The sequence below is a fragment of the Stegostoma tigrinum genome, chromosome 4, assembly GCF_030684315.1.
Source record: "Stegostoma tigrinum isolate sSteTig4 chromosome 4, sSteTig4.hap1, whole genome shotgun sequence".
Taxonomy (NCBI): Eukaryota; Metazoa; Chordata; class Chondrichthyes; order Orectolobiformes; family Stegostomatidae; genus Stegostoma; species Stegostoma tigrinum.
Genome location: NC_081357.1, coordinates 101,069,905 through 101,084,162, shown reverse-complemented (window position 1 = coordinate 101,084,162; position 14,258 = coordinate 101,069,905). Strand labels below are relative to the sequence as shown.

Genomic DNA, 14,258 nt, shown 5'->3' with positions numbered 1-14,258 from the left:
TGGCCTTTACTTTTTCCTATATATTATCTTTCCACTGCTTTCAGTGGTATAGGACAGCGAAGTAAATTTCGCACATTAACTTCATGGTTAATTGCAGCAAACACATTGAGATCACAAGTGTGGATCAGTGGATCATTACAAGAGGACTTGTCTGGATCTGCACGATAAAGAAATCTACAGTGTTTTCTCCTCAAATACAAGAACAGTTCCCTAAGACTGCTGGGGGGGGGGGGGGGGGGGGGGGGGGGTGGGGAGGGGGGAGAAGGTTCACATTTTACCCCTTATAATTCCCACCGTTACCATTTTTTGCACATTTATAGCTAATAACTCACTCACAGCTTTTACTCCTTACTTGGAGCAGCACACTACAAACTAAGCACCTCTATTCTCAGGTCATCACAAAGTTAAATCTTTTATACAAGTATGCAAAATTCTCTAAAAAGTACATGCCTTTTTGACCAAGGTCGATAGAAAGCTTGATCAGGTTTCAGTATTTATCAAGAATAATCATTTATTACGAATAAATAGACTCTAGCTATAGGTAAACAGTTATGAACATGGCATATAAAACTCTATTAGTTAAAACTAAGTCCTTATAAGCTCCCTTACATAATTGGAAGAAAACAACAAAGGATTATGGAATAGAAAACCAGGAAAGGAAGTCAGTGTTCTCCAATCACAGGATCTGCTGAGTTGATTAGAATATTGCTTCTTGGTCTCCTTCCCTGGATGCTTTCATTGGTTTGCAAGGAAATGCAGGTTGTACACTTCTCAAAAGGTCTGACAGCAACTGAAGGAAGAACAAGCTAGTTTTCATCAGACTTAAAGTGGGTTTTGCTGCAGAAAATGAGACAGTCCCTGAGCTGGCAGAGATCTGAAGCCTTCTCCCTGTGTAGTTCACATTCCCAAGCTGTCCAGCTATTTTCAAACTATCACTGGCAGGCAGAAGGTGACTATCATTAAAAATTGGTAACTACTCCACAGACCATTCAGCTACTCATTGTGGGCTGAAACTCCATACGTGCACATCTTTGGATCCAGCTCATCTGCATACACTTCAACTAATGCTTAAACAAGCAGCTGCGTAAATGGTACTTACAACGAGTTCAGGTTACCTGCTTTAAAAAGCCGAAGTAATCTTTCAGCAATCCTTAGTTTTAAAAAAAAATTCCCTATTTCAGTCCACAATTAAAAATACAGAATAAAATGTCATGGTCTTTATAGTACACAAAAAAGTCTGCTTCGTGAAGTGAGCCTTTGCTGTCTCTCAAAGCAAAAAACATGTGCCTTTTGATTGTATCAGAGATAATGGGAACTGCAGATGCTGGAGAATCCAAGATAACAAAGTGTGAAGCTGGATGAACACAGCAGGCCAAGCAGCATCTCAGGAGCACAAAAGCTGACGTTTCGGGCCTAGACCCTTCATCAGAGAGGGGGTTGGGGAGAGGGTTCTGGAATAAATAGGGAAAGAGGGGGAGGCAGACCGAAGATGGAGAGAAAAGAAGACAGGTGGAGAGGAGAGTATAGGTGGGGAGGTAGGGAGGGGATAGGTCAGTCCAGGGAAGACGGACAGGTCAAGGAGGTGGGATGAGGTTAGTAGGTAGGAAATGGAGGTGCGGCTTGGGGTGAAGAGATTACAAGAGAGTTACAGTGGGAGACAGATTCCCTGACGTTGGTCCGGAGGGAGGAGGATAACTTCTTCAGGTTAGGCATCCCTGGAAGAGGCTCCCTCCTCCCTCCGGACCAACGTCAGGGAATCTCTCTCCCACTGCAACTCTCTTGTAATCTCTTCACCCTAATCCGCACCTCCATTTCCTACCTACTAACCTCATCCCACCTCCTTGACCTGTCCGTCTTCCCTGGACTGACCTATCCCCTCCTTACCACCTATCTTCTTTTCTCTCCATCTTCGGTCCACCTCCCCCTCTTTCCTTATTTATTCTAGAACCCTCTCCCCATCCCCCTCTCTGAAGAAGGGTCTAGGCCCGAAACGTCAGCTTTTGTGCTCCTGAGATGCTACTTGGCCTGCTGTGTTCATCCAGCTTCACACTTTATTATCATGTGCCTTTTGATCACTGGCCGATTATTGCAATTTTACTGTATTAAACATATTCAACACACTACCAGTTGCTAATTTTTTTGACTTCTGAAGGTCACAAAGCACACCAGATAGTACCTCAGGCTATAAGCTAACACAGATTTATTAATAGAGAAGTAAATAGTAGCAAAGTCAAACTGCACAGTCTGTCATGGAGAATTACTTCATTACGGCAAGCTTTTTATTAACCAGCACCTACAGGACCAGGAGTGTTCCAGTTAATCAAATATTCTGGTTGATCAAGGGGTACACATAAATCAAATGTAAAACACACTAATTAATAGTAATATAAGTAAGGGATAGCGATGCTTATACTTTATTTGCAGCATTAATGACTTAAAATAATAATACAACTTTGCCTTAAATAAAGACTTTACTGGCAGACAGCCTTCTCAATTGCACCCTCAATTGGCTACATTGACATTGCAATAATGCAGCACATATCCAGTATTTGAGGAGAATAATTTTTGCTGGTTTATCACAGTGCCATTCATAAAAGGTGCTATTTAAAACAAGGTTTGCTGTATATAAAACTGAAAAACACATCCAAACATAAATTCCTGAAAATTTTATGCAGATGATTTGTGGTTAGAGATCCTGTACCTCTCAACTTTCAAGTGATTCACGACCTGAGACAAATGTAAATCTGATAACCAGCACTCCATTGAATTTCATCCAAAACAAAATCAAATACCCATTTATAAAAATTGTATCCAGCCATCAAACGAGACGTTCAATACAAGAAGGCATTTGCTGTATGGGCGATACACAGTTGCAAATCAGTAAATTTTATGAAAGAAAAGAAAGATGCATAATTTTCCCTTCCGCAAGGGTTTGGATAGTAACTTCTACGTAAGTTATTTGGAAATTTGAAAAAAAAGCTTGCTTACCTGGGGAAAGCAGTGATGGTGCAGATGGTCTCATTCACTTTCAATAAGGAAAACACTTCTTGTCGACGAAACTTCATGTTTGCTTCCACAGTGTTAAAATCTGCCATTGTTCCTCCATATGGCTGCCCTGGAGTACCTTCAATCATATAGCTGCCATATTCAGGTCTCCAAAGTGTAGGATGGCTTTAGTAAAACAAAGGTAAACGAACGTTTCTCACATTATAGACTTTAGTTCACTTTTGTTTTTGGAGATAATTATCCAAGTGGTTAACTCCATTTATGGCACAGAAGTTCTTAAGTATGGCTTTCTACTTATGTGTACTTGCCCATCATAAAAAGATGCTAAAAGTCTCATGACTAGGCTCACAAGTATATTGAAGGCATCAGGTAAGACCTTGTAGAGAGATTTTCCTTCACAGTTGTAATGGCTTGCCAATAAGCAAGGTACAAGTATAAATATGAAGAGTAGCCACTTGGGTAAAGAACTTAACAGAACAAACAGTACCATGAGTTATAGTAATGAATAGTCAACAGCTAGTAAAGTATCCATGTTAAAGAACTGCCTTAGATTAGAAAGTTGCATTGTTTTCATCAATTTTTTGAACTTCTTCATGGCACTGACATGAAGTAACAAATAATTTGTCAATGAAAAGAAAACTCAACTTTCTGACTGAAAGTTTGATTCCTTCAGTAGGTTACAATTCTATACGCTTGGAACTTCTCCAACTAGTCATCGTGGATGCCCTGTCTCGATTGGTTACCAAAGTATTAGGATTGTCATAGCCAAGCCAAAATTTTATTTTTACCTGGCAAAAATACGTGCATACACAGCTAGGAGGGCCATAAGGGGATGCTGGTTGACACATATAGCTCACTGCATCACAGCTTCTCAAATTGAGAAAATTGGGCTTATAAAAACAAAGCTTCCACTTGCTGAATATTTCAATTTACAGACAAAATATTCACTTACTTGGGATTTGATTTTTCACCCCGATTTTGTAGCTCGTGAATAATCTCTTCTCCATGCAGCAACACTTGAACTTTTTGATGTTCATGATCAAATGACAACAACATATATTCAACCTAGTGGACAAAGCAGAATTGAGTAAGCACTAACATTAACACAAGTGCTACAATGAACACACAACCCGAAATAACAAGGCTTCATATTGACCGAGTGCCTTACTATTTTCCCTGTGAAATGAAAACAGACGGAATATCTGTTTGGAATTATTATGCCACGTACTTAAAATAACACGGTGGATCATTAGGCATTCAAACACTAATCCAGTGCTGCAGCGCTTCTTTTTGTACGAAGAAACAACTGCCATGACTTGTCTAATTCAAGAAAAATGTTCTGTGGGCTTTTTGCACCCTCCTCATAGTACGTATTCGGATTTTTAGATTAACCCCTAAATTAATTAGTTTGCAATTAAGTCAGTCCAAAATTGTGAAAGAGAGGAGTGGGGATAGAGACAGCTCCTCAAAAGTGTCCCAGAAATTAAACATGGGGGTGCACTAAAGTATAGAAAAAGTGGATAGTTCCTGAAACCACTCAGCTTTGAGTCGCACGAGCCAAGGTAATCCGATTAGCAATTACTGCCTCATTTTAATTGTTGAATATAATATGCAGAAGGCAGGCACTTTTACTAGGGGACTTCAAGGTAGCTCAGTATTACCACTACTGAGACAGTGACCTAGCCCTCAAGAATGCAGATGAAAGAGACAGTTTCAACTTAATCAAAGAAGAGTAATGTAGACCCGAAACATTAGCTTGCTCTCTCACCATGGAACTTGTCTGATCTACTGATCTCCAGGATTTGTTACTTCAAAATGAGACTGGCAGAAAAGACCAATTCCACTCTGAGGCTGTACTCCATTATGTACTGTAGGAACCATGCCAATTAGCACTCAGATTTTAAAGCCCAAAACTAGACATCTCAAGACATGCCCAACACATTATAATCCATGATTTCCTTGTCCAGTACATCCTCCTTTGACTGAACCAGGATCTGAGGATTGTATTAAAATGTCCCAGGATCAACCCCAGGCATCCTTCAGAACATGGTGCAAACCTAGCAAACAGATTAATACATCAGACTACCTTAATGGTAAACACCAAAAGCAATAAGCTACAGAGACAGAGACAGAGACAAGCAAATCAAGCAAACCCGTGACCAAAAGAGCAGAACAAAGCTATAAAAAAAACAGGTATCTTAGCGGTTTCCAATGCCCTTTTAAAAAAAAATTTAAAACCTGGCATGTTCTTTAATTCAGAGCTCCACACCCTTATTGTCTTTGTTCCAGAGTAATTCTAGCAAGCGCTCAATCTCTTGATGCAGTCTCTGATAGTCAAGCCCCATCATTCCCGGTATTGATTGTTAGAGTAATTTTGATTAAATCTTTAAACTTTAAGTCCCCAGTCTTTCAGTCTGATGGAACAGGTCAACTGAAAAGCACTGTCCAGGTTTCTGTACCCAATCAAGAAAGTTATTATGAAAGAAATTTATTCTAACTACAGACAAAAATATGCGTTATAAATTACAACACTACTCCATCTTAAAACACTACACATCTGCAGAGGCAAAAAATGTTACAGGTGAAGAAAAAAAATGCAGGGGAGCGCAGTTCAATAGCACTGAATCCTGTGGATTAACAAGGCATTCTTTGCTTCTTCTCAGTCCTTCTAACCCCCAACCTTCAACATGGGACAGCTGGCAGTCTGTCACAAATAAGCAGCTATTGTCCAATTCTGAGGGGGGTGCGAGAGGGGATGGGGGCATGAATGGGGCTGTCTTTTGGCTCATGTATGACTCTCAGACAGGTCGTTCATCTGTCCAGGAGTCAGAGTTGTCATACTGAGCCACACAACTGGCCCTGAAGAAAAACACACTGATAGGCTGTCAGATCAAAACTCTCCTGAACACAGCCACGGTTCCAATTCATCCCCATTCTTTAGGCAAAGCAACCGTGTAAATACTATTCGTAAATGACTTTTGGTAACTTGTTTTATAACTGGAACTTCTTCCACACATTTTCCTTTTCCAGTTTTGACCTACAATCCAAATTTTTTTAAAAATGATCTTTGCAATAGTTCCACTAAAGCACACATAGGTGACATTTACATAACTTATGCTTACAGTATCTTCCTCCCCTGCAACTGTAAGAGCCACAATACTGTAACAGCACCACCTCTCCAAGTTAAATCCCCAGTTATGCATCCATCCTGATCTTGACGTATTACTCATTCTTAATTGTCGTTTCAAGATCATCAGTACCTCATCTAACACTGCTGTATACAGAACAAAATCGGTCACATAAAGTGCAGTCATCAGGTCAACAAGTAATGTAATTTTGTTGAACATTTCAAGTACAAAGACAACTTTCATCTCATGCAATTTGTGTTAAATTGAGTCCAAGACAAAGCAAACCAATTAACACAATTTACAGTTGATCTTTTTACCTCAGAATTATGAACTTACCAAGAAGGTTGAAGCAATTAGTGTTGCACTTGTAATGGTTAGTTTGGCCTTGTTGAATAAAATGACTTCTAAAAGTAAATAACCCATGAATTAGCATTAAACTAGCACAGCGTTGGTTTATTATGAAGTGTTGCTGACTTCCACATTTGGTGCATCAACTATGTTCCATTCTGACACACCAATTATCTACAAACCATACTTTCTGTGCCAACTAATCTTTCAAATGACTTGCTTCTTTGCCCCCAATGCTTGTGAAAGGTCTAAAGAACAGGAAATTGAAAAAAGGAAAGGGGCACACAATACCCTTCCTGTCATATTCATAGCACCAATGTCTCTTCATCTTAGAACTTTCCCCAGTCCTTTCACCTTATACCACTACAGCCGATCCACCCACCCATCCCACCTTTTCAGTACAATCTCCCAATGTCGCAGTTGATCTTTTCTGCTTCCTCCAATCCTGTTCACTCAGAGTCAATGCCCATCTTTGCATGTCCCCAACGCTTTCCACTGCTCATTACTACCACCACCACTTTTTCTTGCAATACAGGACATGATAGACAAGTAGAACACTCATTACCTTACTGAACGGCAGAAGAGATGGAAATGAGCAACTCACTTTATAAAAACAAAACTGATAATTTGGTATCCAACTAATTTATAGTTGGATATCTCATAATGCAATGTCAGTGTTCCCACCTCTGGGGCAGAAAGTCCAGCTCGAAATCCAAACTGCCCAGGAGGAATTACATGTTTAACTGGTTGAACAAATTAACTATAAACCAGCAGTCATATAAAAACTTAAGTCAATTTCTCCCTCTAGACATACTGCCAGACTTGCTGCATTTCTCCAGCATTCCGTGTTTGAAATTGGTTTGTAGAAGTCTGTAATCCATAAACTGAATTTACAAGCGTTGAATGTCAGGTAATTTAAAAAAAACTACTAAAAAATTTGCTTCTGAATAGGGAAGTATTGCAAACACCAAAACATTATACCACATGTTTGTGACAATCTAAGAAGTAACTCTCTGCAAGTACATTTGCAAACCAATATTATACCCAAACATCAAATAAATAAACTCAATCATATATCAGATTTAGATTGGGCAATTAGATATAGACCTAGAGGAAATGGGTGTCACAATGTGCACATGATATACAAATGATTTCTGTAGTTTCTAAAAGAAAAAAAAATCAGCAATAAGTTAGTGACAGATGGAATTCAATGATGTGACACATTTTGGTGTTCAACAGAAGTAGCTCAGAGTGGAAGTTGCCTCATCACCCTGGAACAATGAAGGAACTTTGGGGTTATTGATTTATAGAGGAATTCTTGATTTCGTCAAGACAGCGTCTGAGGTTGATGACTTTCTTTAGAAATAAATTCCATTTCTTGTCTAAACAGATAAATAAACTTGAAATCTTAAAAAGCCCTAACCTAAATAAATTAGAACACCTCAACCGTATGAAAAAATACTTAAGTCTCTAATCTCAGACTACTTGCAAAACTGGGCACACATTAGAAGAGCCCTAATATCTGTTCAGAAAAGGCAGTGAAGTACAGATTTCACTAGGCTGCTAGGCAACTAGGTGATGAGCAATTAATAAGTGACCACATGGTGGAAAGTGAGTCAATGGAGAAAGAAGCCCGCACTGCTATCTGATCCTTCACAGCTATCTCCTCTACTGTTTGATTTCAAGTACAACAAACAAACAACCAACCAAATTCACAGCTGACCTTGGAGAAACCTGTGTGTGGGGTGACCACAGCAACAGAGCAACTAAGTTTTTTGTTACAATATTTAAAAGGCGTCTGGATGGATGGATGAATAAGAAGGGTTTAGAGCTTAATGTTAGCAAATGGGACTAGATTTATATCGGATATCTGGTCAACGTGGACCAGTCGGAACAGTGTTTCCACGCTGCATATCTCTTGGAATCTAATAAATTTTCACTCAGTTAGAAAGGCCCACATCCCACAAAGACAAACTACTTCAATACATTTAGACAGCCAGCCTTTTTAAAAAAAATCCTTTGGGGCATCACGTCTGCCTGTCAACAGCATTCATCTATTCTAATCCCATTTCAAGCGCTTGACCCATAACATTTTAAGCTAAAAATATCTAAAATGATTAGCTGCCTCTACCTTTAGGTACTGCATTCTTGATACTGACTATCTTCTGGGTGAATTATTTCTCTCCTCAAATCCCATTCAAAAACTTACTACCCCACACCTTAGAGGGATCACTGACCAGGTGAACTGTTTCTCCCTATCTACATTGCCTTAGCAGATTCAATAACTCAATTCTGTAAAAGTACCGAAAATACTCAATCCTCCCCTTGGCTGTAATAACTTAGCTTACATTTTAATGACTGTTTAAATAGTTTCAGAAGTGGCATTGACAATGTAAGAAATACTGAAGATCCAAATTTCCCACAAAAACAACTTTCAAAGCTATTCCTGTACTATAGCTCAACGTTTGGCAAATAGGAAAAAGAACCCAATAATTGTGGGAATATTGATTTTTCATCACACTAAGGTGTTAGGATTTGGTTTAAAAATGGACAGCTTAAAGGAAAAGATCCAAATTACAAAATAGTGAAAATATGCATTCATCATGATAAACCAGATGGTGGACCATTCTGGAATTTACACACATCTACACATTCTTACCATGTAATTTACACCTCCTAGGCTTTAGAGTAAGTACTGATCTCTTTATTTAATGAAGGATGAAAATATGGTCAAAGTAATTTAGAGAAGATTTATTAGGCTTGAACGGACAGTTATCTTATGAGGAAAGTTTGGACAGGCTAATGATATACAATTGAAGTTTAAAAAAGTACAAGATAATCTGATTCTTCTTATTCAGTTGCTGGTTGGATCAACATTTTTTCCCCATCCATGAATCCTTTTATGGAAGCATTTAGAACCAGGGGTTTGTTACTTTAAAATAAGATAGTATTTCAGGCAGGGATAAGGGATTTTTTCTCCTCCCAGGGCATCATGAGGTTTGGGAATTCTTCTTCAAATGGTGGAAGCAGAATCGGATTATTTTTAAGGCAGACGTTGATAAATTCTCAGTAAATAGTGGGGTGAAGGAATGGGGAATGTTCAGTCATCACCTTGCTGAATGGCACAACAGATTCAAGAGACTGAACGACCAACTCCTGCAACTAATTTATAGGTTTGTAAGATAGTCAACCAGATAGTCTAGATTCTGCAAATGGACGCTTACACTTTCTGACAATTTTATTTGCCAAAGTTTTGCCCTTAACTTTTCAATCTTTCTCTGCAAAATCCTGCTTCCATTTACACAATTTACTGACAGTGTTATCAGTCACAAATATATACATTTAATATAGCTGATCAATTTTCTATTTGCTACCTGATTGTCTACGTCATCAAGGTCTGGATTACTGCTTTCCCACAAATTATAAATTCCAGAACCACATAACAGATTATTGTCAGTGGCAAGGGTAACTATAGTACTAAATAACATTCCAAGATACCACTGCTGATGAATTGAACATTTGAGAAATGGGGAAGTGAAGTCACATTCTTTTAGATGCAAGAAAGTGAAAGCATTGGTGCATCTATGCAAACAGCTGGCTATTACACCAAGTTCTATATATACACATTAAAGTCTTGTCATAGAGGAGCCCACTGCACCTCAAGAACAGCTCTCTATTAACTCAAGCCAAAGCAGCATTTGCAATACTTAAAGCCAAAGTTGATATGACTACTTTCATGAGGGATGTTTATATTGACCTTTTTTAAAAAATAATCCTGTGCATGCCAGGGCACAATCACTTTTACGAATGCAACCAACTGTAATGTAATGCCAAATTATGTATCTTCCAACCTTGTGGAATAAAATGTCCATAATTCAAAAATTTTCAGTTATTTGGAATCATACAGCACAGAAGATATCCTACTGCTTAGAGTCTGTACCACCAAAATTATATGACCTACACTAATCCTAATTTCTTGCTCTAGGCCCATATGTTGTGATGCTAAACAAGTACTTGAAAGGTTTGAAGGTTTCTGCCTCAACTATCCTCTCAGGCTGTGCACTTCAGATTCCCTCAACCCTCCCTGCTCAAATCTCCTCTAAACATACCTATTACTTTTAAATGCCCCCTTGTTATTGACTCTTCATTTAAGGGGAACAGATACTTTCTATTCACTCTGTCCATGGCCATAATTTACACATATTTAGGTCCACCTTTAAACTTATTCTGCTCCAATTATGCAGCCTCTCTTCCGACTGAAATAGTTTACCCCAGCCAACTTCCTGGTGAATCTTCTTTGCAGCCTATCCAGTGGGGATCCTTCCTATAGGTGTGGCCACAGTACTCCAGGTGTGGCCTAACCAGAAGTTCTATAAAGCTCCAAAATGGCCTGTCTGCTCTTATAGTCTATGACAACTGTTGAACACAAGTCTCCTATTTGCATTAAATATCCCATTAACCCACTTTCAGGAATCTGTGGACAAGCAACTCAAGATACAGCACACATAGAACATGCATAATATTTAACTTAATAAAAAATGCTTTTTTGTGTACACGTAATATTAACCACTGCATTGTAAACTCCTGTTGATTCATACAGTGAAGCAAACATTCTGACAAACAAATGAACTATCAAGACAAACCAATTTCCAAACAATGACTTGCAAGATGCATATACATCATTGGTCCATCAACAACTCCCTGCAGGGTATCCTGGAATCTAAAGCATCATATCAGACATCCAGAATCATACACCACTCAACAATATGTAAAGTTTCCACATGTAGCAATGAGCATTAGTTTAATAAAACACCTACTTAAAGATAACAAAGTGTGGGGCTGGATGAACACAGCAGGCCTAGCAGCATCTTAGGAGCACAAAAGCTGATGTTTTGGGCCTAGACCCTTCATCAGAAAAAGTATCTTGGATTCTCCAGCATCTGCAGTTCCCATTATCTCTGATCACCTACTTAAAGGCTTTGCATTTACAACAAACACAGCTGGATTCCCTGTTACAGTGTTAAGGGAGTGATACACAGGTAAAGTCTTTTGAATAAGATGTCAAACAAAGGTTCAGTCAGCTCTTGAAACTGACTTGAAACATCTCATTGCACTATTCAAGAAACTGCAGATCCACCGTCTTCAGTGATCAATTATTATGCACCCCAAAGCAGATTATCTGATCATTGCTGTTTTTTTGAGCCCTACTGTGCACAAATTAGCTATGTTGCTATAATTGTGACAATGGTACAAAATCCCCCCTTTATTCATTAACGGGATGAAGATGTTGCTGGCTAGGCAGCATTTATTGCCCATCCATAATTGCCCAGAGGACAGTTCAGAGTCTGGAGTCATGTGTAGGCCAGACCAGGTAAGGATGGCAGGACATTAGTGAACCTGGTAGGTTTTTCCAACAATTGGCAATAGATTCATGGTCATCATTTGATTCTTAATTCCATATGAATTTGAATTTAAATTTGATGTGCTGTGGTGGGAATCAAACCTGGTCCCCAGAATGTTACACAGGTGTCTGGATTAACAGTCCAGTGATAATATCACTAGGCCATTGCATCCCCATTCAAAATTACTTAGAAAATATTTTTTTAAAAAGCTAAATCACAGATGATACCACATAAAACCCAAGTTTTGTCTTCTATCTTTTGTGCCAGAGATCACAGGATTATTGAACATCCATTATTCAGACAAATAATGACTCATCTATTTTTACCCTTGCGAAGAGTTTTACAAAATATGTTTAATTAACTAAAAAATAAAACGCAACGTTTAGCAGTTTAATGTTTTAGGTCAATGATCTTTGATCAGAACTTAAATCAGAGTCTCCCTCTTGACAGACTTGATTATTTCCTGCGTTCTCCGCCTTCATTTCGAGACATATGTACTTTCTCCCCTGACAACACTACCTCCCTCCGTCTCCGGATTTTTCATAAAAGGGAGTCACTGAATTGAGCATAAGTAGCAGTTGCGAAGTTTTACTTCATTCAACGATCAAACGTGCACTTTTGACTTTGTTACCCATGTTAAATTTGCAAGATTTGGCAGACGCTGATGGATAAGACTCAAGCTGATTTTGAGAGTGTAAACTATGAGAGCGCGTACAAGGGGAGGGCACTCAAAACAGAGCACAACTATCAACTTTGCCCTTCAGGAGCAGATTGCTGGACGTCTAGAATTTTCTATTACTCGTCCCACGCCCCATCTGGCGCTTTGACCGGTCGCCGACTGTATGAGAGCAGATCGTCCCAGAAGGAAACACACATGAGCCGGCGGGAAGCAAGTGTGTGTGTGTGAGAGAGAGAGAGAGAGAGAGAACCGAACACGGCTCAGCAGAAACGGCGTCTGCCTCCTTACCTCGTCTCCCCACTTCAGCACATCCTTCTGGCGGTCTTTCACTTTGTGATAGATGTTGAGGAACTGGATGATGCCATGCTTGCGGACGTGATCGGCGTATCTCTTCGTCTCTTCCCAGTTCAATGGCGACCCTTCCGATAGCAGACCCATCACTACCGACTGGAACGGAGGCGGGGGAGGGGGGGGGGTTAGTCCCGGTTTAGAAATAATGCCGCGGCATCTGAACAAATAACGCATCTCTTCAAAAGCTCGATCCACCAAGGAGATCCCTGACATGTACATCCATCCCCCATACCCCGCCACCCCCAAAGATAGAGAAGACGCTCGGCTTAACAGAGCGGTCTCTCGCTCACTCCCACGACAAGCAGCACTCACCGCCTTCTGGATCCCAGACACGGCTCAATCAACGCGACCGGCGGGCTCGCCTGTATCCCCCCGCTGCTCGGGTGACCCGTCCCCCAGGCAGTGCCGTACTCAGTGGATTGTCACCGGAGCGACAATTGGCTGCTTGCTGCTGCTGCTGCGTGACTCCGCGCCTCTGCTCGCCCGGCGGCGCTGCTCAAAACCTTTACGACAACAACTTCCAGCTCGACTTTCCACTAGCTCCTCCTCCTCCACCTCGACCACCACTCCAATAACACACGCGGAACACGTGGCCCGATGCTACCTTGTACTGCGCAACACTCTCCAACGCCCCTCCACCTCTGAGAGGCTCGGCTCGAGCGCGACCACACGCTACCCTTCTCCTTGCCGTGCTGAACCGGCTGTCCCCCTCCTCCGCTGATGATAAAATGTGAGGCTGGATGAACACAGCAGGCCAAGCAGCATCTCAGGAGCACAAAAGCTGACGTTTCGGGCCTAGACCCTTCATCAGAGAGGGGGATGGGGGGAGGGAACTGGAATAAATAGGGAAAGAGGGGGAGGGCGGACCGAAGATGGAGAGAAAAGAAAGATAGGTGGAGAGAGTATAGGTGGGGAGGCAGGGAGGGGACAGGCCAGTCCAGGGAAGACGGGCAGGTCAAGGAGGTGGGATGAGGTTAGTAGGTAGGGCCCCTCCTCCGCTGCCGGCTTTCTTTTTCCTCTCCCACTTTCCGAAAGCCAAACACATCCCGCCCCTTTCTCCACCCACTTTTGGTTCGATCGGGATCGTCAATATGACCTTTCCCCCCCACATCCTCCACCCCGCCAAAGAAAGCATGCAGAGATAGCGGAACTGCAGGTGCTGAGCTGGAAGAACACGGCATGTCGAGCAGCAGCATAGGAGCAGGAAGGCTGACGTTTCGGGCCTAGACCCTTCACAAAGAAAGGTGCTGCTTAGCCTGTTGTGTTCATCCAGCCTCATCCTTTTGTTATCAAAGAAAACATGCAGGTGGCTCCCGTGCAACCACTGCCGTCACCTGACACAAC

The 14,258-nt window shown here is 40.9% G+C and overlaps 1 protein-coding gene across 1 annotated transcript in view; it reads right to left on the bottom strand.

The window, feature by feature from the left end:
- Positions 1–13,750, bottom strand: part of gclc (glutamate-cysteine ligase, catalytic subunit) — a 63,012-nt gene extending 49,262 nt beyond the window's left edge. Inside the window, exons 1-4 of the mRNA XM_048531179.2 lie at positions 13,227–13,750; positions 12,852–13,010; positions 3,959–4,071; positions 2,989–3,171 (exon numbers count right to left, since the gene is read on the bottom strand). Coding sequence (XP_048387136.1) covers positions 2,989–3,171; positions 3,959–4,071; positions 12,852–13,001 — 446 coding nt within the window. The 5' untranslated portion in view covers positions 13,002–13,010; positions 13,227–13,750. The remainder of the gene's footprint in view (positions 1–2,988; positions 3,172–3,958; positions 4,072–12,851; positions 13,011–13,226) is intronic.
- Positions 13,751–14,258: the final 508 nt, after the last annotated feature.